Source organism: Pleuronectes platessa, chromosome 9 (genome assembly GCF_947347685.1).
Source record: "Pleuronectes platessa chromosome 9, fPlePla1.1, whole genome shotgun sequence".
NCBI classification, from domain to species: Eukaryota; Metazoa; Chordata; class Actinopteri; order Pleuronectiformes; family Pleuronectidae; genus Pleuronectes; species Pleuronectes platessa.
The window spans coordinates 26,104,050-26,129,605 of NC_070634.1; the positions used below are offsets into that span (position 1 = coordinate 26,104,050).

At 41.8% G+C, this 25,556-nt stretch overlaps 3 protein-coding genes, 1 long non-coding RNA gene and 1 pseudogene across 5 annotated transcripts; 1 reads left to right on the forward strand and 4 right to left on the reverse strand.

Moving 5' to 3' along the window:
- Positions 1-1,141: 1,141 nt before the first annotated feature.
- LOC128447755 (leukocyte elastase inhibitor) lies at positions 1,142-6,992 on the reverse strand. Of its 2 annotated transcripts, XM_053430074.1 has the most exons (7): positions 5,740-5,901; positions 4,877-5,065; positions 4,388-4,525; positions 4,180-4,297; positions 3,951-4,093; positions 1,978-2,145; positions 1,142-1,696 (listed from the first exon to the last, which is right to left on the reverse strand). In XM_053430074.1, exons 1-7 carry the CDS (start codon positions 5,884-5,886, stop codon positions 1,289-1,291), a joined length of 1,311 nt encoding a protein of 436 aa, XP_053286049.1. In that variant the 5' UTR covers positions 5,887-5,901; the 3' UTR covers positions 1,142-1,288. The 2 variants fall into 2 exon arrangements, with proteins under 2 accessions (XP_053286049.1, XP_053286050.1); XM_053430075.1 differs by lacking the exons at positions 4,877-5,065; positions 5,740-5,901 and adding an exon at positions 6,823-6,992.
- LOC128447767 (uncharacterized) lies at positions 3,342-5,349 on the forward strand. The gene is made up of 2 exons (XR_008339671.1): positions 3,342-4,637; positions 4,852-5,349. It is a non-coding gene; the product is annotated as an uncharacterized LOC128447767 (long non-coding RNA).
- Positions 6,993-10,129: 3,137 nt separating the features above from the next.
- Positions 10,130-12,844, reverse strand: LOC128447760 (leukocyte elastase inhibitor-like; annotated as a pseudogene).
- A 1,473-nt stretch (positions 12,845-14,317) lies between these two features.
- LOC128447756 (leukocyte elastase inhibitor) lies at positions 14,318-17,032 on the reverse strand. The gene is made up of 6 exons (XM_053430077.1): positions 16,745-17,032; positions 16,078-16,215; positions 15,860-15,977; positions 15,631-15,773; positions 15,286-15,453; positions 14,318-14,827 (listed from the first exon to the last, which is right to left on the reverse strand). Exons 1-6 carry the CDS (start codon positions 17,015-17,017, stop codon positions 14,411-14,413), a joined length of 1,257 nt encoding a protein of 418 aa, XP_053286052.1. The 5' UTR covers positions 17,018-17,032; the 3' UTR covers positions 14,318-14,410.
- A 4,220-nt stretch (positions 17,033-21,252) lies between these two features.
- Positions 21,253-25,294, reverse strand: LOC128447768 (N-acetyllactosaminide beta-1,3-N-acetylglucosaminyltransferase 3). The gene is made up of 2 exons (XM_053430092.1): positions 25,049-25,294; positions 21,253-24,009 (listed from the first exon to the last, which is right to left on the reverse strand). The coding sequence occupies exon 2, from the start codon at positions 23,997-23,999 to the stop codon at positions 22,860-22,862; it is 1,140 nt and encodes a 379-aa protein (XP_053286067.1). The 5' UTR covers positions 24,000-24,009; positions 25,049-25,294; the 3' UTR covers positions 21,253-22,859.
- Positions 25,295-25,556: the final 262 nt, after the last annotated feature.

A 25,556-nucleotide genomic window follows, 5' to 3' on the forward strand; every position in this document is an offset into this window, starting at 1 on the left:
GTGTTTGTTGATCCAGGATTTGAGAAGGAATAATTAGACTGAGAAGAGGGAAGGTTTGAGTCCAATAGGAGAAGTGAACGTGGTGGGACAGGAGGGAAGATTTGAATCCTCCAAGGGGAGAAATACACGTGCCTCAAATGGGAGAAGTCACGTCTTGGGACAGGTTAACCTTTGAGTTGTGGAGACACTACATTCATGCAAATCCTGGAGTGGACGTTCAACGGCTGGTTTTCTTTGTTTAATAGAAACACCTGCCTGTAGAGTCACCTTCTAACTGACACCACACTTTTATGCATTGCTTGCAGTTTGACTTTTGTAAGTTCATTCCACACCCTGTATGTGTGTGTGTTTTAATGTAGTGCATATGAGCGTGCAAGCAAATTACATTTGATATAATCACAACAGCTTTTAATCTCTTCTTACAGCCTCTTGAGCATGATTTGTCTAATTTGGATTTCTTTCCCCAGAGTTTTGAGATTATCTTGTTTTTCTCATTTATATCAATCCAACATTCACCTCCTTCTCCACCGGTGTGTGGATCAGTCCCAGCCGACACCCGCTCCTCTTCCCCGGGGAAGAACATCTGGAGGTGAATGTCCGTGTGTTGATAAACAGATGTTCTTTACTTCCACGCGTCACTCCATCAGCACCTGCCTCCCTCCATCTCTTCTTCTGCGGTGGTTTCCCGCCCGAGCGGTCTCACTACCGCCACCGCCCGGTGAAACTGAGGTAGTGTCAGTGAATCGGGCGAGGCGGTTCTATGTCATTTGATTTGATTTATCACTGATTTGATATGGTTCATATGTTTTTATACTTTTGCACTATACTTTCATCAGCTTTTTGTTTTGTCAGTTTGAAGTCGAGCAGATCTTTGCATTTTACTACTTTTAATTCAATGTTAGTGCAATTTATACTATTGCTTTTCAGTTTTTAATACTGCTTTAAACTGCATGAATACTTTCTGGATTACAAACTAAGCTGGTAAACTTCGTCATCATTATCCTTCTTTGGTTTATCATTTGTTTATATCTTACGTAATTCTGTCACAGCAGGAAATATACTGCATATTAATATCTTACTTATTAGAACCATTTAAAACATATTCAATATTGGACAGCTTCTATCGATCCAAAATCAACCGTTGGATCAAAAATATTCTTTATTTATTAATATCTTCCTTTATAATTTCAGTGCAAAAACCCCAACTAATGACTATAAATCCCAGAAAATAAAGCCAAGATTTAAAGGATTAAGCTTTTATTTGAATATCTCCCTCTCCTGGTTCTGTCTACTGAGGAGACGAGAACCTGCCGAAGAAGAGGATGGACTTGGTTTTCTTGTGCCTGATGAAGAAGAGGAAGGGGTGGTCTGCTGTGAAGTGCTCCTCCCTCAACATACAGAAACTTATCATGCCTGCTGTGGCCGCCGCCGCCTCCGTGCCCTCCTCGTTCACCTCCACGAAGGCCTTGTGGGCCACCGTAGACAGGAAGAGTCCTCCTTCACCGTTCATGCCAGACAGGTCGGCCTTCGACGAGCAGAACACGTCCGTCATGCCCAGCTTGGACAGAGGCTCGTTCAGCTCGTAGTCCTCCTCCAGCTTGAACTTTGGCAGGTGAACGAGGACTTCTGACTGGACGTCCATGTTTTCCCTGTCGGTCCATTCATTCAGCCTCTCCAGCGTCAGCTCCTTCTCCAGCTGGAGCAGAGCAAATACATTTTATCACGTCACTCACATCAGATAACATCAACTGGTGGTAGGCATTAATAAGTGCAGTACAAGGGATATTCTCCATCTTGTTTATTCCACCCCCTAAAACAACAGTCATCGATTGAGCTGCTGTTGCCTCCTTTTAGCTGAGCTGTTAAAATTGACTTCCTTCACCAGCTGGTCTCCATCTTTGTCTGTCTGCTGTTAGGTGCTCGACGGGGAGTAAGCAGCAGGTTTGATATGAGCTTCTCAATATGAAAAAAATCTACCTTCAGCAGAGGGTCAGAGCCGTCTGTGGACTGTTCAGGCAACAGGATGAACATGCTGAGCTCCTCCTCCACATACGGCAGCTCCAGGATCTGCAGAGCATGGTCAGGGATGTAGTTGTAGGGCAGCTTCTTCATCTGGAACATCATCTGGACTGGTTTGCTCTCAGTCTGACACACAGAAACACAAACAACTATTAACATGTACAGTGCCTTGCACAAGTATTCACCCCCTTGGACTTTTTCCCCATTATGTACTGTTACTAACTGGAATTCAAATAGACTTAAATAAACTTTTTCCTGTTTGATCAACAAAACATGCATAGTACTTTGGAGGTGCAAAATAAATTTTATTGTGACACAAACAATAATGAGAACAAAAAAGTTGACATCTGTTGGGTGCATAAGTATTCACCCCCCTGTGTCAATACTTGGTAGAACCCCCTTTCGCTGCAATTCCAGCTGCAAGTCTTTTGGGGTATGTCTCTACCAGCTTTGCACATCTAGAGATGGAAAGGCTTGTCCATTCTTCTTGGTAAAAAGGATGAAGCTCAGTCAGATTGGATGGAGACCGTCTGTGAACCGCAATCTTCAAGTCTTGCCATAGATCCTCTATTGGATTGAGGTCTGGGCTTTGACTGGGCCATTTTAAGACATTAACATTCTTTAATCCAAACCATTCCTTTGTAGCTCTGGCTGTATGTTTAGGGTCATTGTCCTGCTGGAAGATGAACCTCCGCCCCAGTCTCAAGTCTTTTGCAGACTGCATCAGATTTTCTTCAAGGATTTCCCTGTATTTGGCTCCATCCATCTTTCCCTCTATTCTGACCAGTTTCCCTGTACCTGCTGAAGAGAAGCATCCCCACAGCATGATGCTACCACCACCATGTTTCACTGTTGGGATGGTGTGCTCAGGGTGATGGGCAGTGTTGGGTTTTCGCCACACATAGCGTTTTGCATTGAGGCCAAAAAGTTAAATTTTGGTCTCATCTGACCAGAGCACCTTCTTCCACATGTTTGCTGTGTCTCCCACATGGCTTCTGGCAAACTCCAAACGGGATTTTTTATGGATCCCTTTCAACAATGGCTTTCTTCTTGCCACTCTTCCATAAAGGCCAGATTTGTGGAGAAGACGACTAATAGTTGTCCTGTGGACAGATTCTCCCACCTCAGCTGTGGATCTCTGCAACTCCTCCAGAGTAACCATGGGCCTCCTGGTTGCTTCTCTGATTAATGTTCTCCTTGTCCGACTCTTCAGTTTGGGTGGACGGCCTCCTCTTGGTAGGTTTGCGGTTGTGCCATATTCTTTCCATTTTCTTATGATGGATTTTATGGTGCTCAGAGAGATGTTCAAAGTGCTCTGGATATTTTTTTTATAACCTAACCCTGCTTCATATTTCTCCACAACTTTATCCCTGACCTGTTTGGTGAGCTCCTTGGTCTTCATGATGCTGTTTGTTCAGTAATGATCTCCAACAAACTCTGAGTCCGTCACAGAACAGGTGTATTTATACTGAGATTAAATTGCAGACAGGTGGACCCTATTTACTAATTATGTGACTTGCAAATGTGACTTGTGAATGCAATTGGTCGCACCAGATCTTTGTTAGGGGTTTCACAGTAAAGGGGGTGAATACATATGCACTCGACACTTTTCAGATTTTTATTTGTAAATAATTGTGAAATCCATGTAATATTTCCCCCCACTTCCAAATGATGCACTATTTCGTGTTGGTCCATTACATAAACTCACGATGAAATAAATTTTAATCTGTGGTTATACCATGACAAAATGTAGAAAAGTCCAAAGGGGGTGAATACTTATGCAAGGCACTGTATATCTAGCTCATAATTCCACTGTGATTAAGTTACTATCTACTGTAGTTTGAGGAGCTAAGGGACATAGACTGTTATAACCATAAATGAAAGAACACACAATACACAACATGCTTAACTGTGATTAGCAATTTTTTTACCTTGTTGAATTTAAAGGGCATCTCTTTGGTGTTTGCTTCATCAAAGCGGTTCATCCAGTTTCCCTTAAAGTAGATGGCATTGACCAGCGCCAGCCTTGACATTGCAGTGACTGTTCCCTGCTTCAGCAGATCTTTTATTTTATCTGAAATGTAACAGAAAACCTGAGAATCCAGAACAATGGAGAAAGATTTATTTCCTTTTTCATTGAACTCAGGTGTAAAGTCGTACTTTCTGTCTGCTGCTCGACCCAGGTGTTGATCTCCGCTCTGCTTGCCTCCGCGGCCCCGATGAAATCCACAGTCTTCAGGTCGGCCTGGTAGTACTTACACGTGGCTTCCAGGAATCGCTGCACAGACCACATATCATCTTATACTTTCAAGGAAGCTTTTAAGAAGTATCAATTTCTGCTAAGATAACTGAAAAGTTAAAAACTCACAGGAAGAAACTTTTCGGTTTTCTCCCCATACAGACGATTGGCTGTTTTCAGAATGTATGACGCCGATGGTGAGTTGATGTCTGCGATTAGCGTCTCGAAGTCGGCGTGGACGGCTTCACCAGAACTGAATGACAGGGCCTGTGTGGAAGTTTGGATTGACACATGATGACACGGAAACCCGAGTGAGATGCTGCAGATGCAAATTTTTAACACTGAAGTCATCAATGCATGAGACGAAAACAATATACAAGTAAGAAACTGTAAGATTTGTTCTTCTGTTCTGAAAGCAAACTGGTTTAATGAACTGAACTGTCAGATCAATGTCCTGCTGTCAGAGAGCAGCACATACTGGACCTTGTGTCAGGGATTCATCTAGAGTCAGAAGAACAGATGGTTTAGAAACACTGTTCAGTCTGCTCCATCATAACCAACTGGTCCCACAGCTCTGACTCTCTGAATGACAGCTAACAGAGACATGGTGTGATGTACCTGGGCCATTTGAGCAGCTGTGTCTCCTCTGGCTCCCAGGTAGACCATAGCCAGAGCTGAACTGATGCTCAGCGGAGACACCAACACATTCCCCGATGGGTTTGCACGGCTCAGAGTCCGGAACAGCTCCAAGGCAAAGGCTGTGTTTGAGCTGCTGATGGCGGCCATGGCTGAGGATGTACAGTTGTCCTGTAATGAACAAAAACAGATTTTAAGACATGTAATTTGACATCTGAACAGAAATGCACCTGATTGCTGCTTGACTGTATTTCATTTTTTTTGCGGAACAAAAAGTGCTAAGACCCAGAGACCCAGCAGCTTGGTTGGGATTCAACTAAACTCAATGTTTTATTGTATATGGCGCCAGATCATAATGCACATTCTCTCATAGCACTTTGATGATGATACCGTGGACAGAAAGTAACAGTAATGATGACGAAGGGATGCTATTAATAAACAGGGGGTGTAAACCACGGCTTCATTTAATTCTTCATAGAGTTGTAGCGTCTTATGAAATGAAATCCCACACACACAACCACACCCACACACACACACATACACACATACACACAGACACACACGCAGTTTTCTTTCCGCATTTCTCGAACATCATGTAACTTCCGGGTCTAACTTGTGCCACAGCTTCTCTTCAGGCTCGAAATGACGCAGCGTTTAGTTGATGTGAACCGGGAACTCCACGTGAGCTTGAACCAGAAGTTGAAACGGAACACGAGACGTTGTTTGAAAGTCACCACGTGAATATTCATCCGTTGATCTTTCTCTCACAGCGCGTGATGGAGGACCCCCCCGACACGTACACCCAGATAATATAATACATAATTATAATTGCAGACGCAAAATACCTGAGAGAAGAGAAGACGCGGAAGCAGAGGACGTGAACCTGGAGGTTGAGCCGTCAGGAGAGGAACACGTACACCAGTATATATACATGTGTGGGTGTGACGCGTGACTGGGCGATAAGTCACTGACTGCTGGGAACAAAACACCATTATAGTCCCAACTGCGCACCAGTGTGTGTGTGTGTGGGGGGGGGGGGGGGGGCACGCAACCGACACAATTGTGAGGGAATGTTTGCACATCCTTTCATAATGTGTATTTATTTATCTATATAGCTGAGAATCTTACACGGAAGTTGTATTTATACGCGTTGTTGATGTTTTACGACCTGTCAGTGTTTATGCTGCATTTGTGAAGCACTTTGCAACGTGTGTTTTGAAAAGTGCGCTATAAATAACGATTGTTATTACTACTAATATTACAATTTATATAGTGTGCCTTTCAAATGTGAACAACGCAACAGGAGATTCCTGTATGGAGCCGGATTCTTGCCAAAACAACAGTACAGAATGCTTTGAGTGTTGTATGTGTGTAACTCATGACAAACAAGGGCCATGTGTGATATGTTTCTAATCTTACAACATAAAATATTCTCTTGATAGTCAATGTATGGTAGTTACATTTACATTGACATCTTAGACGTCAGTGAACTTGTTGCAGAGCAGGAATGAGGTTCCTCTTGTCTAACACTGAAAGGTGTGTCAGTGGGATTAACTGAGATAAAGTCTCGCCCTCACCCATCAAGGAGGGTCACTGTGTAATCACTGGCAACCATGATAAACCTTTGGACCGTCTGTTACATAACTGTCACCAGACTCCTGCTCTTCAGAAGCCCTCCCTCCCCTTTCCTGTCTCCCTCACGCCTTGAACATATTTTATATAACACCTTGTGGAACCTGAGTCACAATATGAGTTCATGAGAAATTATTTTTTCATTTCTTTGAATGTTAATAATTAAAACATTTCTCTTAAATAAGTTAGAAGTTCCCTTGACTTCATGTAAGGACCAAAACAAAGAAAACACCTCATCAATAAAAAATTTAAATATCTCTCTGATTGACAGGTAACAGAGACATGGTGGGATGTACCTGGGCCATTTGAGCAGCTGTGTCTCCTCGGGCTCCCAGGTAGACCATAGCCAGAGTTGAGCTGATGCTCAGTGGAGACACCAACACATTCCCTGATGGGTTTGCACGGCTCAGAGTCCGGAACAGCTCCAAGGCAAAGGCTGTGTTTGAGCTGCTGATGGCGGCCATGGTTGAGGGTGTTGTTGCTGTTACTGGGGCTGTTTCCCATGGCTGAGGATGTACAGTTGTCCTGTAATGAACAAAAACAGATTTTAAGACATGTAATTTGAAATCTGAACAGGTCATATTGAATAACACTAGAGGGTATCTGCAGAGCTGCAGCTGGAACCACGAGATCTGACTCTCTGCATGGACGGTGTTGTGCAACTGATACATTAAATGTGACACCATTAAATGGTGTGTCTTTCGGCATTCAATACATTTGGTTATCGGAAAAAATATATTGAATATTAATATTAAACATATAAATATTGAATAATAACTTTAATTGATTAAAGTTACCTCGGGGAACCACCCTTTAAAGGAAGGGAAAAGATAACCAATTTAATGATAAAGTCTCATGAAAGTACTAACAACAAATTTGGAACTCTGATAAACAATTAAATGAATAACTATAACCGAAATCACCATTAAGATTAGGGGTGTCTATACTTCGGCCCGCGGGCCAACTGCGGCCCGCCATCCATTTTAATTTGCCCGTATCGAAGTCTAGAAATGAACTCCTGATCAAAATCTTAAGACCAGTTAAAAAAATTGCATGAATTTGCATTTTGCACTGTTGAATCTTAGGAAGGTTCTAAGTAGAGTTTCAAAATGCAAAAAGAAGAAATGGGAACAAGAGCCCAAAAGTTGTGAGCAGGCAATTTATTGAAAACAACAATTTAACTGAAGTAGGCTGTTCATCAGCTGATCAAAAGTTTAAGACCACAGCTAAAAAAAAAAAAAAACCTCCTAAAACAGAAATTAAAGTGTCAAAAACGGACTCACTAATGGGTAGCTCCACCATTATTGTGGATCACTTCAAAAATTCGTTTTGGCATGCTTGATGCAAGTGTTTCCAAAAGGCTAGTGCGAATGTTGCGCAAGGTGGTGAAGATGGCTTCACGAAGGGCATCCACTGTCTGGAACTGAAGTCCATTTTTGTAAACTTCCCTTACCATCCATCCCCAAATGTTCTCAACTGGATTAAGATCAGGGGAACACGCAGGATGGTTCAAAAGAGTGATGTTATTCTCCTGGAAAAAAGTCTTGGTCAGACGGGCATTGTGAATTGGATCGTTGTCCTGCTGAAGAACCCAGTCGTTACCACACAGACCAGGGCCCTCAGTCAGGAGGGATGCCCGCTGCAACATCTCCACCTAGCCAGCTGCTGTTTGACGCCCCTGCACAACCTGGAGCTCCATCGTTCCATTGAAGGAAAAAGCACCCCAGATCATGATGGCGCCCCCTCCACTGTGCCGCGTAGAAAACATCTCAGGTGGCATCTCCTTGTCATGCCAGTAACGTTGGAAGCCATCAGGACCATCAAGGTTAAATTTTTTCTCGTCAGAGAATAAAACTTTCTTCCACCTTTGAATGTCCCATGTTTGGTGCTCCCTTGCAAAGTCTAAACGGGCAATATTGTGGCGTTGAAGGAGACGTGGCCTTTGAAGACGTTTCTTGTTTTTGAAGCCCTTCTTTCTCAGAGGCCGTCTGATGGTTACTGGGCTGCAGTCAGCACCAGTAATGGCCTTAATTTGGGACGAGGATCGTCCCGTGTCTTGACGGACAACCATTCGGACCCTCCGGCTCAGCGCCAGTGAGATTTGTTTGGGTCTACCACTTGATTTTTTTGTTCCATAACCCTGAGGATCTTTTAAGAAATGCTAAATGACTGTCTTACTGCGTCCAGCCTCAGCAGCGATGGCACGTTGTGAGAGGCCTTGTTTCTGCAGTTCAACAATCCTACCACGTTCAAAGACGGTGAGCTTTTTTGCCTTTGCCATCAAGAGATCTTCACAGTGTGATTACTTGACAGGAAATGACATGGAATCCAAATTTTTGCATAGATTTTGGCTTTTAAAGGCTGTGGTCTTAAACTTTTGATCAGCTGATGAACAGCCTATTTGAGTTAAATTGTTGTTTTCAATAAATTGCCTGCTCACAACTTTTGGTATCTTGTTCCCATTTCTTCTTTTTGCATTTTGAAGCTCTACTTAGAACCTTCCTAAGATCCAACAGTGCAAAATGCAAATTCATGCAATTTTTTAACTGGTCTTAAGATTTTGATCAGGAGTGTATAATTGTACTATGGCCCACTGTATTGCACTTATTAGTTTGAACACTAGGTGGAGCCAAACTCACTCCTGACCTGCCAGCTGTCTTTCAGACCAAAGCAAAGCATCACTGCTCCCACTGAGAGCAACATTCTTCAACGTATGTCGGGGCATCAGTGAGTGTGTACATCTGTGCACACTGCACAGCATGTGTGTTTGCATGTGGGCCGTCGTGTGCTGGGTTGGCAGAGATTGTGTCTTTCATGAGAAACGTGTCCTTCACTTGTGTGATGGTCTTTATCTGTGTGCATTGTAAATGACACTCAGAGCAGAATATCCCGGGCTCAGTAACAATCTGGCCCGGTTCTGGTCCCTTGGTTTATTAACCTTCGAGTTGAAAGCATGATACAAACATTTTCAAGTGTATCAGTGCATCAGATGTTTTGGTTTTAAATCTGCCGCCATTATCTCTTTGAAAAACAGCAATGAATCCTGGGATAGGTCGGCCTGAGAGGGATCCGCCTGTTGGAGCCGTCATTGCTCGTGATGGAAGGAACCATCCAACCACCACTTTTCATGAAGTGGGCATTAGTGCAATTTATACTGTTGCTTTTCAGTTTTTAATTCTGCTATAAACTGCATGAATACATCATGATTACACATGATGCTGGTTCACTTCTTCATCATTATTAGTCTGTCTTTGGTTTATCTGTGTTATGTAATTCTGTCACAGCAGGAAATATACTGCACATTAATATCTTACTTATTAGAACCATTTTAACCATATTCAATATTGGACAGCTTCTATCGTTGTGAACGATTCTGACCCGGACGATCTCCTGCTGCTTCTTCACATGTGAAACACGAACTCCAGAAATTGTCTTTCCAAAATCAACACTCAAATCATTGGTGGATCAAAAATATTCTTTATTAATTAATATCTTCCTCTTTAATTTCTGTGCAAAAACATAAGAAAAATGCAAGCTAATTAGCATAAATCCAAGAAAATAAAGCCCACATTTAAAGGATTAAGCCATTATGTGAATATCTTCCTCTCCTGGTTCTGTCTACTGAGGAGACGAGAACCTGCCGAGGAAGAGGATGGACTTGGTTTTATTGTGCCTGATGAAGAAGAGGAAGGGGTGGTCTGCTTTGAAGATACAGCAACCATTAGAGACCACGGCTGCTGTGGCCGCAGCCGCCTCCGTGCCATCCTCGTTCACCTCTACGAAGGCCTTGTGTACCAGCTCAGACACAAAGAGATCTCTTCCGCTGTTCATGCCAGACAGGTCGGCCTTTGACGGGCAGAACACGTCTGTCATGCCCAGCTCGGACAGAGGCTCCTTCAGCTTGTACTCTTCCTCCAGCTTGAACTTTGGCAGGTGAACGTGGATGTCTGAGTGGACTAACATGTTTTTCCTGTCGGTCCATTCATTCAGCCTCTCCAGCGTCAGCTCCTTCTCCAGCTGGAACAGAGCAAATACATTTGATCACATCTCTAAAAACTAAGAAGAGGGTGTCTTGTGATTAAAAGGCTGAAACATCTAATGACTCTAAGGGACACAACAGAAGTTATGTCCCTAACATCTGCTGGTGGTCACTCACATCCGATAACATCAACTGGTGGTGACCAATAAGCTAGGTACTGATGAAACACATCTTTGGAAAGCTAAGATTATTGTGAGTCGACCAATGTAAACCATTTCAAGATCCGATCACCAAAGCCAGTACAATCAACGTCTCAGTCAGGCCACCAACCCAAAATAAGCATCATATTAATCCACAGATCGATAACATTCCAACAAAAAACGGTCTTTGTACATCGCCAAAGGTCCAGACGATCCAATCCAGCAACATAATCAGTCCAATACACACTATTACATCACAGGCTGCTGTTAGGTCATCTCAGAGCAGCCAGCAGCTGCGTGTAAACTTTAATGTATTTCCCCTTGTAACTCCTGTTTGCATGTAAACACAGCCGCTCTCTTGCTATCAAAATGGAGGCTAGCAGCTCCTATTGGTTCAAATGAGCTGTCAATCTAAAGTTGAACCAATTGGATTCAGAACGTTACCTTTCAAAAGAGACCAAGACCATGCATGTACTCCAAATGGTTCAAGAACAGCTTTCAATTAACTTTGGGTATTTCTCAGAGAGGCGTTTTAGTCGAATCTCACCCGCCTCTTAAGAGGTTTAAAGACTAAATAAATTGCACAGGCTGGTCAGTTGTAAGATGCATATCATACACATGTAGTAGTTTTACCATTTTGGTTTCTACCAACTGCTGAGGGAAATATCTGGCTTTTTAGTGCATAGATTTTCAACTTCCTCCACCAGCTGGTCTCCATCTTTGTCTGTCTGCTGTTAGGTGCTCGACAGGGAGTGAGCAGCAGCTTTTATCTGAGCTTCTCAATATTAAAAATAAATATAGTTTTTACACTGTGTACCTTCAGCAGAGGGTCGGAGCCGTCTGTGGACTGTTCAGGCAACAGGATGAACATGCTGAGCTCCTCCTTCTCATACGGCAGCTCCAGGATCTGCAGATCATCGATGGAGTTGTAGGGCAGATTCTTCTTTTGGAACATCATCTGGACTGGTTTGCTCTCAGTCTGACACACAGAAACACAATCAACTATTAAAATGTCTATCTAGCTCATAATTCCATTGGTATTAGGTCACTATCTACTCTAGTTTGAGGAGCTAAGGGACATAGACTGTAGAAACAATGAATTAAAGTACACACAATACACAACATGCTAAATTGTGATGAACGATTTTTTTACCTGGCTGACTTTAAAGGGCATCTCTTTGGTCAGGTCTTTATCAAAGCGGTTCATCCAATTTCCCTTAAAGTAGATGGCACCGACCAGGACCAGCTTCGTACCATCAGAGACTGTCTTCAGGAGATCTTTTATTTTATCTGAAATGTAACAGAAAACCTGAGAATTCAGAACAATGTAGAAAGATTTATTCCCTTTTTCATTGAATTCAGGTGTAAAGTCGTACTGTCTGTCTGCTGCTCGACTCAGGTGTTGATCTCCTTTCTGCTCGCCTCCGCAGCCCCAAAGAAATCCACAGTCTTCAGGTCGGCCTGGTAGTACTTATGCGTTTCTTCCAGGAATCGCTGCAGAGAGCAGATATCATCTTATACTTTCAAGGAAGTAAAAAAATAAAGATCTATTTAAGTATCAATTTCTGCTATGATAAGTGGAAAATTAAAACTTACAGGGAGGAACTTTGCGGTTTTCTCCCCATACAGACGATTGGCTGTTTTCAGAATGTATGATTTCGATGGTGAGTTGATGTCTTCGATCAGCTTCTTGAATTCGGCGTGGACGGCTTCACCAGGTTGGAATGACAGGGCCTGTGTGGCAGTTTGGATTGACACATGATATTTAAATGATTATTCAAACGCAGAATCTGTTAACCCTAACCCTAACCCTAACCCAGGGTCTATAGGTGAGGAAGCTAAACTCAAAGTCAATTCCTCAGAACATTTTCTGGAAGTTTTCCTGCCAGCCTACTTGTAAAATATCTGTAAAATGTAGAAATCAGAAGGCGACAATCTCTCACCTGCAAATTCTACATATTCACACACAGAATCTGTTTAGAGTGAGATGCACATTTTTAACACTGTTGTCATAAGTTAAGACGAAAATAAGATACAAATAAGAAACTGTAAAATTTGTTGTGATGTACCTCTGCAATTTGATCAGCTGTGTCTCCTCTGGCTCCCAGGTAGACCATAGCCAGAGCTGAACTGATGCTCATAGGAAATGCTACGAAAAATAATGCACTAGAATGTGTATGAATTCCACGTAATCGTGAGTCAGGAGTCTGGGGACACGCTTCGCTCTCTTCGTGAAAACAGAAAACATGGCGGACATTCATTTAACCCTAACTCTAATATGAAAAATACATATGAAGTCTGCACCATGGTGATTCAGCAGAGTGAAAGCTGTAGGAATAAGCTTTTCCTGAACCCGCTGGTCCGGGAACTGAGTACCCTGTAGTGCCTCCCAGAGGGGAGGAGGGCAACAGTCTGAGGCTGGGTTGTGAGAAATTGGGTTGTTAATGAACAAAGATGTCTCTAACTTGGTCCAAAGTGAAACACATGATTGTGTTTGCTACCATAGCCCAATGCAAACCTATGGGGGGCGCCACTGAGTAGGGCGAAAACCTTGAAAAAACTAGATTTTACCGTTTTAATAGTAAAAAAAACAAAATCTGACTAAACAGGTGTTTTTGTCACACCAAAAAACTGAAAATATCATGCAAGGTTCCCGGTCGCAATCTCACATATTAGTGAAACACATTAGAACTACAAAAGATGGGAACAACACACACCCACCTACGGGCTCACCGTTTAATTTGTAGTTCTTTGTATCGTTCTTCCGGGTTGAGATTAAGGTTGTGAAAATAGGGTTTAGAAAACATATTAGCGGATCTTTTTTTAACCATGAATGAAAATATTGAAACCGAAACACACATATCTCGACATAAATATCATCAAAATACATTTTATTAAGAAAGCATACAGCAATCTCCGCCATCTTGCTTGATCAGAGTGCTACAGAGGTCTGCGCAGGCAACTTGTCGTTATGAGCATTTCATAGGAGTGTCTACGAAAATTTGTAGATAGCGCATTTGTAGCGCTGTGCATTTCGTAGGATTCTCTACGAAAATTTGTACATAACTTTCATAAGATATCTTACGAACCGTTTCATGAGACCACGTTGGTCTGCTCCAGGCAGGCCTCATTGAAGGTTGGTAGTAGAATTTCGATGCAAAACAAAATGCAACTCAATCTGCTGAGGACTAAAATAAAAGTCCTGCTTTGTTCTGGGCCAAATGGAAAAGAACATTAGTTATACAGTTACACTCGTCTGTCGAGTTTGCTGAGTTGTTGTCAGTGTGGGGTTAGCATCGGAGGGGCTGGGGGGGTTCCCAAGATGTGGGGCATCAGTAGGGGTGAACATCTGAGCCGTCACTGCTCGGGATGGAAGGAACCATTTTAAAAGACGGTGTTACCGCCTCGCTGTAACGCAAACTATCTTCTAATTACTTAAAAAATGTTTTTATATTTTTTACCTTTTCCTGAAGTGGGCATTAGTGCAATTTATACTATTGCTGTTCAGTTTTTAATTCTGCTATAAACTGCAAGAATACAACTTTCCAAAATTAACACACAAATCGTTGTTCCATCAAAAATATTCTTCATTAATTAATATCTTCATTTATAACTTCAGCGCAAAAACAGACAAAAACACAGAAAATAAAGCCCAGATTTAAAGGATTAAGCTTTTATTTGAATATCTTCCTCTCCTGGTTCTGTCTACTGAGGAGATGAGAACATGCCAAGGAAGAGGATGGACTTGGTTTTATTGTGCCAGATGAAGAAGAGGAAGGGGTGGTCTGCTGTGAAGTGTACCTCCTTCTCTGACCCACAGCTACCAGCACAGACCACAGCTCCTGTGGCTGCAGCCGCCTCTATGCCATCCTCGTTCACCTCCACGAAGGCCTTGTGTACCACCTCAGACAGGAAGAGATCTCTTCCGCCGTTCATGCCAGACAGGTCAGCCTGTGACGGGCAGAACACGTCCGTCATGCCCAGCTCGGACAGAGGCTCCTTCAGCTTGTACTCCTCCTCCAGCTTGAACTTTGGCAGGTGAACGTGGATGTCTGAGTGAACTAACATGTTTTCCCTGTCAGTCCATTCATCCAGCCTCTCCAGCGTCAGCTCCTTCTCCAGCTGGAACAGAGCAAATACATTTTATCACATCTCTAAAAACTAAGAAGAGGATGTCTTGTGATTAAAAGGCTGAAACATCTGTAGCATCTTGTAGAACCTACAAGGGATATTCTCCATCTTGTTGTATGTTCCACCCCCTAAAACAACAGTCATCGACTGAGTTGCTGTTGCCTCCTTTTAGCTAAACTTCAGTTGTTTAGTAAACACAGTGTCTGTTAAAGACAAATAACATTGCACAGGCTGGTCAGTTGTAAGATGCATATTATACACATGTAGTAGTTTTACCATTTTGGTCTCTACCAACTCCTGAGGGAAATATCTGGCTTTTTAGTTCATAGATGTTCAACTTCCTTCACCAGCTAGTCTCCATCTTTGTCTGTCTGCTGTTAGGTGCTCGACAGGGAGTGAGCAGCAGGTTTGATATGAGAATCTCAATATGAAAAAAAATCTGTGTGTACCTTCAGCAGAGGGTCGGAGCCGTCTGTGGACTGTTCAGGCAACAGGATGAACATGCTGAGCTCCTCCTCCACAAACGGCAGCTCCAGGATCTGCAGACCGTAGTCAGGGATGTTCATGTAGTTCAGATTCTTCTTCTGGAACATCATCTGGACTGGTTTGCTCTCAGTCTGACACACAGAAGCACAATCAGCTGAACAGTTTGGATCAAGTTTCTAACAAATCCCATTGTATGTTTAAGTGAAATTACGATCTATACTAGTTTGAGGAGCCAAGGGACATAGAATGTAATAACCATAAATTAAAGTACACACAATACACATATTGCTAAATTATGATTTTTTTACCGGGCTGACTTTAAAGGGCATCTCTTTGGTTTCTGCTTTATCAAAGGGATACATCCAGTCTGCCTTCAAGTAGATGGCATTGACCAGAACCAGCCTCGTACCTTCAGAGACTATCCCCGGCTTCAGGAGATCTTTTATTTTATCTGAAATGTAACAGAAAACCTGAGAATTCAGAACAATGTAGAAAGATTTATTCCCTTTTACATTAAATTCAGGTGTAAAGTCGTACTTTCTGTCTGCTGCTCGACCCAGGTGTTGATCTCCTTTCTGCTCGCCTCCAATGCCTCGATGAAATCCACAGACTTCAGGTCAGCCTTGTAGTACTCATGCTTGTCTTCTAGGTATTGCTGCAGAGAACAGATATCATGTTATACTTTCAAGGAAGCTTTAAAAGAAAATAATTTAAGTATCAATTGCTTCTATGATAAGTGAAAAATGAAAACTCACAGGAAAGAACTTTGCGGTTTTCTCCCCATACAGACGATTGGCTGTTTTCAGAATGTATGATTTCGATGGTGAGTTGATGTCTTCGATCAGCTTCTTGAATTCGGCGTGGACGGCTTCACCATGTTGGAATGACAGGGCCTGTGTGGAAGTTTGGATTAACACATGATATTTTTAATGCTTTCAGATGTCACCTAAGAGTCCAGGGTCTGTAGGTGAGGAAGCTAAACTCAGAGTCAGTTCCTCAGAACATTTTCTGGAAGTTTTCCTGCCAGCCCACTTGTAAAATATCTGTAAAATGTAGAAATCAGAAGGCGACAAAATCTCATCTCTCACCTGCAAATTCAACATATTCACATGCAGAATCTGTTTAGAGTGAGATGCACATTTTTAACACTGAAGTCATTAATAGATGAGATGAAACAAGAACAAATAAGAAACTGTAAGATTTGTTCTTCTGTTAAAAAGCAAACTGGTTTAATGAACTGAACTGTCAGATCAATGTCCTGCTGTCAGAGAGCAGCACATACTGGACCTTGTGTCAGGGATTCATCTAGAGTCAGAAGAACAGATGGTTTAGAAACACTGTTCAGTCTGCTCCATCATAACCAACTGGTCCCACAGCTCTGACTCTCTGAATGACAGGTAACAGAGACATGGTGGGATGTACCTGGGCCATTTGATCAGCTGTGTCTCCTCTGGCTCCCAGGTAGACCATAGCCAGAGCTGAACTGATGCTCAGCGGAGACACCAACATATTCCCCGATGGGTTTGCACGGCTCAGAGTCCGGTACAGCTGCACATTGCCTCCAATGTTGACTGAGTTTTGGCTTGAGTTGCTGTTTGAGAGGATCTTGTTGCTGCTGTTGGTGCTGCTGTTGTTGCAGTTGCTGCTGCTGGGGTTGTTGCTGTTACTGGGGTTGTTGCTGGGGCCGTTTCCCATGGCTGAGGATGTACAGTTGTCCTGTAATTTACAAAAAATGCTTTTTAGTCATATGTATTGATTGTATTAAAATATTTTGCAGAACAAAATGTGCTAAGACCCCCGAGACCCACCAGATGAGTTGGGATTGAACCAAACTCAATTTTGTTTGTATATAGTTCCAAATCATAACAAACATGATCTCACAGTGCGAGAAAAATGTAGAATCAGATTATAAACGCAAAATACCTGAGAGACGAGAAGATGTGAAAGCAGAGAAAGTGAACCTGAAGGTTGAGTGGCCAGTAGAGGAACACGTACACCAGTATATATACAGTATATGTGAGGGTGTGACTGGGCGATAAGTCTGACTGCTGGGAACAAAACAACGCTATAGGCCAACTGCGCACCCGTGGAAAAAAACGCAAACAACACAATTCTGAGGAATTGTTTGCACAACCTCTTTTTGCGATAACTCTGATAAAGTGTATTTATTTATCTTTATCACTTTTACTGAGAATCTCACACGGAACTTGTATTTATACACATTGTTGATTTTGTACAACCTGTTTTTATGCTGCCTTTGTGAACGATTTGCAACATATGTTATGCCAGAGCCAGATTCTTGCCAAAACAGAAGTACATATTGCATTGATTGTTGTTTGGGTGTAACTCATGACAAACAGGGTCATGTGTGATATGTTTCTAATCTTACAAAATCAAATATTCGCTTTATGCTTTTAATCTCTATATATTTCCAGAGTAATGATATAAAGGACCCAGCCTCTATGAGCAATACGGCCGCAGTTACAGCAAACTAGTTAGAAAAAAGTTGCTATCCCTAAGTAAATTAAATCATGATAAAAGCGATGTTTAATGGCGTATTCCATTAAATCGAATCATGCCACAGAAAATGAATTATACGTTGCATTCAAAATAAATTCAACACTGACCATGTAGGAGTTATGGTGAAAATATGAAATCTCTCAAAGTTTATATTGGAATCAGGTTAGGAAAAGACAAACACAGTGAGGAGCATACAGAATGTTATGTTCTCTGGGGGCCACAAACTAAATGCATTTTAATGTCTTCTGAACTTCAACTAGGCTGCAACTTCTCAGGAAGCTCAGTCGAGTGAAAACGGTTCTTCAGGCGTTGCTATGGTTTGATTTATTCCTTTATTTTTACGGAAAACAATAATCTGTTTAATACTTATAATCATTATTCCGATTATTTTGATATTTCCCAGTTGTGGGTTTCTCATTTGACTCTTTACATTGGAGGGATCAGCTGGGGCATGATAGTTAATGTATGGTTGTTACATTTACATGAATGTGAAACACTGAAAAGTACGGTGGCTCTGAGAGCTCATCGCACTGCATCTGTTTCCGGAATTGTAGCACATTACTATAGTGTGTTGTGTTGTGTTGTCAAATGGATGAAAACGTTTTCTTCCTTTGCTTGTGTTTTGTCCGTTTGCATTTGTTTTCTTGAGTTGCAGTGTGTTGAGCTCTCAGGGCCACCGTAGAAAGGTGTGTCTGTGGAGTTTACTGGGATAAAGTCTCGTCCTCCTCACCCATCAAGGAGGGTCACAGTCACCGCTGGTAACCATGATAAACATTTCTTATCCATGATAAACCTTTTGACCGTCTTCTTACATAACTGCCACCAGACTCACCCACTACAGAAGCCCTCCCTCCCTTTTCCTGTCTCCCTCACACCTTGGAACATATTTTATATAACACCTCGTGGAACCTGAGTCACAATATGAGTTCATGAGAAATTTCATTGAATGTTAATAATTAATCACTTCTCTATCATAAGTTAGAAGTTCCCTTGACTTCATGTAAGGACCAAATCAGAGAAAACACCTCATCAATAATCATTGACACTCACATATTTTGTTGGCTACAAGAAACTGTTAAGGCTTCATACAGAATTGTTTTATTTTAAAGGCATTTATTTGCCTTTTCAAACACTAAGTGGAATTTAATTTGTTTATTTAATTTTTCCCACAGCCTAGAGGCCTTTTTGGTCCTTCTCAATTCCACTTACTACGTTGGCTCAAGGTGCTCAACATACTGCGGATCAGGAAAACACAATAAAATAGACAAAACAGGAGCAAAAGGAAAATCTATTTGACAACACAAACAAATACAGAAACGTGCTGCAAATAGCAGACGACAGAAATGTAATTTTAAACCCGTTACTGAGATTGTCATCGGCTCAGGACCTTTGTTCCATTGACAGTGCAGATGTTTACATTGGTTCCGAAAAGGGGTTTGTTGGTGGGCTTAAACCATGTGCTCACCCCCCCCCCCCCCTCCCCCGAGCACAAATTACAAAGAAAATAAAGGCCTGTATCCTGTAAAGCCTGCGTGCTGGGTTGCAACAGCCGTGACCCAGAACAGTAGCATCAATAAGGTGGTGCAATGGAAAAACTGTCTCAGAGAGAGAAAACAGACACAAGGCAACAAGCCTGTTTGTCAAGGTCAGCTGAGCAGGACAGCCTGTGATTGGTCAATAGCTCTGGCCTTAATGTGCCTTTTAAAGGTGAATAAAAGGAGCAGTTAAACATTTTAAAGAAACTCATTCACTCACTTTCCAAAGGCGCAAACCGCATCGAGAAAATAGACGGTCTGGTCGACGGAGGATTGATATTGAATTTGATTTGATTTGATTTCAAATGTATATAAACATGGACGACGCATCTCCAGTTCCTGCCACTGTCCAGAAATGAAGCCAAAATATATATATATAAACTGGCTATGATCGAGGCCATCTTGGAGTGATCGGGGGGTGGAGCTGCGCAGTATTGAGCAATTGACCAATCACGAGTCAGTCCCATGTGTCACTCAGGATGTTTCACCCTGTTTATAAAGCGTTAAACACAACTTATCAGAAACATGAACAATTGAACCTACATCAGTCTGATGTCCACGGCATAAAGTTGACTTTTTACTATGGTCCATGTCCCATCCACAACAACGAGGAGACCCATACTGGAGCCAGCCACCAGGGGGCGATCCAGATCATTTGTCTTCAGTTCTGGGATCTGTCATGTCATCCATTTTTATACTTGTTCTGCGGTCTCACTAATTAGGCTGATGAGTCTCTGCTGGCTCATCAGTCATCACTCTGTCTGTGCATGTTCACAATACTGACCTCATCCGAATGCGTGACTCAGGAGTTAATACCCCCCCCCCCCCCCCCCCCTTTTAGATGCAATTAAATAAGGTGTCAGTATTTGACCCTGGTTCCTGAGCCAGTCAGTTGCTCATTGAATCAACAGATGGTGAACACAGTTTCTTCTTTGTGAGAACCTGGTCAAACCGGTCGCTGCGAAACCTTTAAAGATATGAACTGATCCTGACACACACTTCACCGCACCCCACCCGGATTTACAACTTCACGATTAGATCAGAAACCAAAAAACACCAAGTTTTAATCAAGCATGAAAGTTCATTGTCAGCCTTTCGAGTTCCTTCAAAAGTTCCTTCAAAAAAGTTAGTGAAACAACCTGGATTTCACTTTTTGTCAGAGTAATAGTGAGGTCACATGTAAAATCTCTTTGTTTTGCGGCGAGCAAAGATCGCTATCTATCTCTGCAGGAGAAACAAACTTGATCAAACTCATTCAACGTGCATCTTTTAAACGAACGTTAAAAGCAGGACTGAAAACGGATTTCCCTTTTTTATTTTATAATACTTTTTCATATGACGTTATAACTGTATTTTTTCTTATGAATTTCTTCTCAGATACGACTTTCTTCTCTTTAAATCACAAAGTTGTTCTTGTAATATTACAAAATTATTTTCAAAATTGTTGGATTTATTTTTAAGAGCCTCAATACTTTCAAAAATGAGCAGTGGGGCAACATTTATAATTTTAGTTTTTAGTTTTTTTTACATTTAAACAGACAGTCCACCTGAACAATAACTTCATGCTTTGATGCTCCTTTAAATGTTCCTCTTTCAAAATGAACTTGTTGCCCTGCAGTTATCTACAGTAGATTACAATAAACTATAGTTTTATACACTTTATTGCTGTGGTATAAAATTATGTTAGAGTGATGTAAGTGAAGCTGAACTTTTCACGTTTACATTAACGTTTCATTTTCAATGCTATTGGTGATTAAATGCTAGCTAGCTAAATTCTAACGGACTGTATGTATAGAAGACTGTAACTGACATGAGCTCGTGCTGATTCGTTGATAGCTGATGGAGGTGTATGTTACATCACAGTACATTTATGGATTCATGTGCATTCTTCTCTTTAATTAATTAAACACACTTTTTGCAAGGATTCACAAACTTCCTGTTCCCTTTTGAATAAACAAACAAACATAAATATTCACAGTACATAAAAACACCTCTATATTGGCAAACTTTTGACCATGACACAAAAAAACAACAATCAACACCCCTGTACAATATTAACCACGCATGGCAGCTTCATTCCTAAACCCTAGGTTATTTTAGGGTTATTTTACTCTTTTCAAAAGTTATTTAAGTATAAATGTAGATGTAGAAGGTGCATTTTACATCTGTGGAAGGGTTGTGTTAACGCAGGGGTGTCCAATCTTTATATCCCGAGGGCCACATATAGAAAAAAATACGAAGGTCTGGGCCACTCACGCCGCCACGCCCCCCTGCCCTGGAGCGGACTGTTGACAGTGGGGGGGGGGGGGGGGCGTGGCGGCGTTCTGAGGGACAGCTGCAATACAGTGGGCCATAGTCCATCACATCACATTTCATTTAGCTGACGCTCTTATCCAAAGCGACTTACAATAAGTGCATTCAAGGTTACAAACCCAGAACGACAAGAATCAAGAAAGTACAATATCTTCAAAAATAGAGCAAAACTACAAAGTGCTATAATTAAGTGCCATTTAAGTGATACTAATTTCTTAGTTTACCCAACAAAGTTTTTATAATAACAAACCAACAAAACACACAAACATACACACCCAGACGCAATCATCATTAAAGGGCCACCCACTGATAAAATGGTACAATCTGTGATCTACAACAAATTCTGTATCAGAACCCACTTTCCCTCTTCATAGATGTGATTCAATTGCGTCTACAGAAAAACATTGCACGATAACATTTAAAAAAAGCCATAAACTTAAGGCATTGCAGTGCCGTACTGTAGGTCTGTATTTGTTTGGCTGATGAGACCTGTCCTGTATCTTCCCTGCTCTTTACAGTCAGTGTGGGACAACCTACAAACATGATGGGCTTTACCTTCTATATCAAAAGTTTTAAGTCACCTGACTGGCTGTGCTTATTAAGGTTTGGGTAAATGCTATCCAGGGGTGTGTTATGCTTTATGTTTGAATGGTTTTTTGGGTTCTGCCACTTCACGGCATTTGAGAAAAAACCCTTATGACATAACAAAACTTGTAAGATATGTTAAATAACAATATTGAAACATGTGTGTAAAACTATTTTTAAATTGCTCAGTAGGGGAAAGCACATGTTTCAAACATGTCCCATATATTAATGAGTTTGTTCAATAAAGCACAAAACTAGGCAGGCGGCCACATCGAGGTAAAGTTTGTAAAATAATCTTTAATTTCGCCAATTGAGGGCACCACAATTTTATTTTTTGTTTAGAGTTTATCCAAAAGAAGTAGAAACAGAATCAACTTCAGTTCGCAAAGGCTACGATGTTTCAGCGCTACTTTATATTTTGGACAATAATTCTCTCATGTATCATGTAAATACTCTGTGTCACTGTCAGGGCATGGATTTGTTTTCTGTTGTTGTCTGGTTTAGGTTAAACCTCTACCAGTGACATTAGAGGCTGTGTCATAATTGATCACAGGGTATTGAACCCACCAGTGAGCTTAATGCTACTAAAATGAGCTCTTTGACAATTCACATTTTAGATTGGGGTCATTTACTCTTTGCCACATAAGATACATGCCTGCTGGGAGGAATCTGTGCACCAGTAAAATCTCTTTATAATAGCAGGGATCGAATTCATCTAGTTTATGCGAGGGAATGTACATTCCTGCTGTCCTTACACCCAGATGGTGAACTGGACCTAATCCTGCTTTGGCCATACACATCCCCATGTAAACATCATCAATGGGAATAAAAGGGACGGACTTGGACATGTTGTATATGACCATAGCTGAGTAGCCCGACAGGAGGAAGCCTCCACCACCACAATAAGGGGGATAAGACTCTGACTCCTGCACTTGTACTGGGACATAGTACTTGCTCCCTTGGGATCTAATGGGCCCCACGTACTGTATCAAATGTCCGGTAAAGAGGTGCTTGCTTCCATCATTGTCCCTGAGGCCTTGGAGATACTCAACCATGTTGTCTGTGTTGACAAAAACGTCATCATCACCATTTAGCAAGAAGCGAGCTTTCGGACAGTTTCTTTCCATCCATTCTAGGAAGAGCACCTGCTTTAAGGTGAGGTTGTAGAACGTGTCTTTAAAGTCCCATTGAAGAATGTCATTGTACTCTTTTTGTTCCAGTTCAAGAAGTCTGTTCTGTCTCTCTCTTTCAAAACCAGAACCCGTCACTCCTGAGATGAAGAGCCTCCGGATCTGCACACCGTTGTGCAGCCTCTCTTCAGCCCAGGTTTTGCGCAGTACCTCTCGACGGTCAAAGTTAGCAGCGATGCTTTTAATGACCAGGAGGAGAAAGACCTCTGCAGATTCATCAGCTCCACCGCATTTGTCAGGGATGTCCAGCAGCATGGGAAAATGTCGACAGTGTTTATGGTAGAGAAAGTCTTGTATATTCCCTGGAAGAGAGCTGAAGCCTTCGACATTTCCAGCAGATGCGTTAAGTTGGCATTTTGGGAAGGAGTATACGTAGGAGGTCCTCGTGGTGGATGTGTTTATTTCACTGCTCCCCTCTCTCACAGTTTTGGGGATCCAAATGTCTCTTTGCTCAGTAAAATAATTACTGAGAAAGAGGACCAACAGAGCAAGAGAAACCCCCAGCAACAATGTTTTGGTGCGGATTTTCATCATCTTTAAATCTCTGCAGAGAAAAAACAGATTCTTATCAACACATTTTTTTCTTACTTGCAATTAATGTGAAAATGTCTGACACAGTTGAAGAATGGAAGAAAAGTCTGTTATAAAAAATAGATAATTTTAATTTACTGTGTTCCATATAAATGGTTAATTTACAGTTGCCATCATCCCACTCTTTTAAGTCTCTATAGACTCCTGGGAGTAATGAAATATTTCTTCAATCTTAACCAGCTGGTTACTGAGGCTGTCAGTCTGGTTCTGAGCAGGATGGGCACATTAATAACAACTGCCTGCATTTTTTAAAAATGTGATGCAAGTGCTGAGTGTGAATCAAACAGGAAAGTTGAGGCGAAAGCTTAACGAGGAACTGAAACTTCTATAAAACTCTGTAAAGCTACGAGCAGCTTCAGATTCAGATGATAATTCCTATGTAGGGTCGATATCGTCCTTATTCTGGACAAATGAGACATTTTGAATATCACTGCTGTGAGGAGCAAGCCGAGGCAAACAGGACTGAGCTTCTGAGAGCCACAGACCAACAACTGACAGTTTGAATAAATCGACCAGAGCCAAATCAGTTAGTCAGTAAGCTGGGAGCAGCTCAAGTGTATTTATGCCATGATACTACTGTAGACGACTACATGTTGAGCTGTCAGAAGCCTTACTATCACATGGGGTGATTGATTATGTATATTACACACACACACACACACACACACCTTTAACATTACACATTCGTTGCCGAACCTAACCTACTCCTACATTAAGAAACTTCTTCAAACAGACCTTTGAAAAAGTAAGGACTGGACAAATGTCTCCACTTTGCCAACGTGTGTTCACTCTGTGAGGTCTTTACTCAAAACTGTTCTCAAGTGTCACAAAGAAAAACACACATATAAATACAGGAGGCTACAAATTCAACAACTTGCAAATTATTCCTTCGCTTAAAACTGACCAGAGTTCATCATGTCAGCCTATATAGCTCAAATGCAGACATTAGAAATATTTAAAAAAAAAAATTAAATCAAAATAAGTATGCTTACAGTCAGTTGGTGGATAAGCTGGTAGGCAGGCAAAAAGAAAATCTTAACCCGGTGAAAACTGGAGAACCAACAGGAACAAAACCAGAGAGGAGCAGAGCAGATGACACATGAGTTGTTCTGAACAGATGTGAAACCAGTTCTGAGAAGGAAGAGAAAGAGGAGCACAGACTTATAAAATTTAACACAGTAGACTGGTGATTACTGTTGGCATAGACCCAAAGGCAGAGATGACAGACGGAGAGTGATGCAAAACGTCTCTGGGATGTGGTGTTTTTTCTATACAGCATAGACAAAGCTAACCAGCTACTGGAGAGTGGAGTTGTGATTCTAGGGCCGTTTCACACCCGTGTTGTCACTGGCTAGTCCTGTCAAAGAGGTCCCTATCTCTAATGTGCAGGTGGATGGTGGATGGTGGCTTCTGCACCTGGGGCCCCCGCCTGCCTCGGATGATGCTGAGGCCTCTGTTCCAATTGTGCCAGAGAGCAACACACAAGGTTCACAGGAGGAG

Coding starts and splice junctions, on each gene's coding strand:
- LOC128447755 (XM_053430074.1), bottom strand. CDS start 5,886: ATGGTGTTTTGTTCCCAGCAGTCAGTGACTTATCGCCCAGTCACGCGT. Junction 4,298..4,387: donor AAACCGAAAAGTTTCTTCCT/GTGAGTTTTTAA, acceptor TGGTCTGTGCAG/CGATTCCTGGAAGCCACGTG. Junction 2,146..3,950: donor TGCCCTTTAAATTCAACAAG/GTAAAAAAATTG, acceptor TCTGTGTGTCAG/ACTGAGAGCAAACCAGTCCA.
- LOC128447756 (XM_053430077.1), bottom strand. CDS start 17,017: ATGGGAAACGGCCCCAGCAACAACCCCAGTAACAGCAACAACCCCAGC. Junction 15,978..16,077: donor AAACCGCAAAGTTCTTTCCT/GTGAGTTTTCAT, acceptor TGTTCTCTGCAG/CAATACCTAGAAGACAAGCA. Junction 15,454..15,630: donor TGCCCTTTAAAGTCAGCCCG/GTAAAAAAATCA, acceptor TCTGTGTGTCAG/ACTGAGAGCAAACCAGTCCA.
- LOC128447768 (XM_053430092.1), bottom strand. CDS start 23,999: ATGATGAAAATCCGCACCAAAACATTGTTGCTGGGGGTTTCTCTTGCT.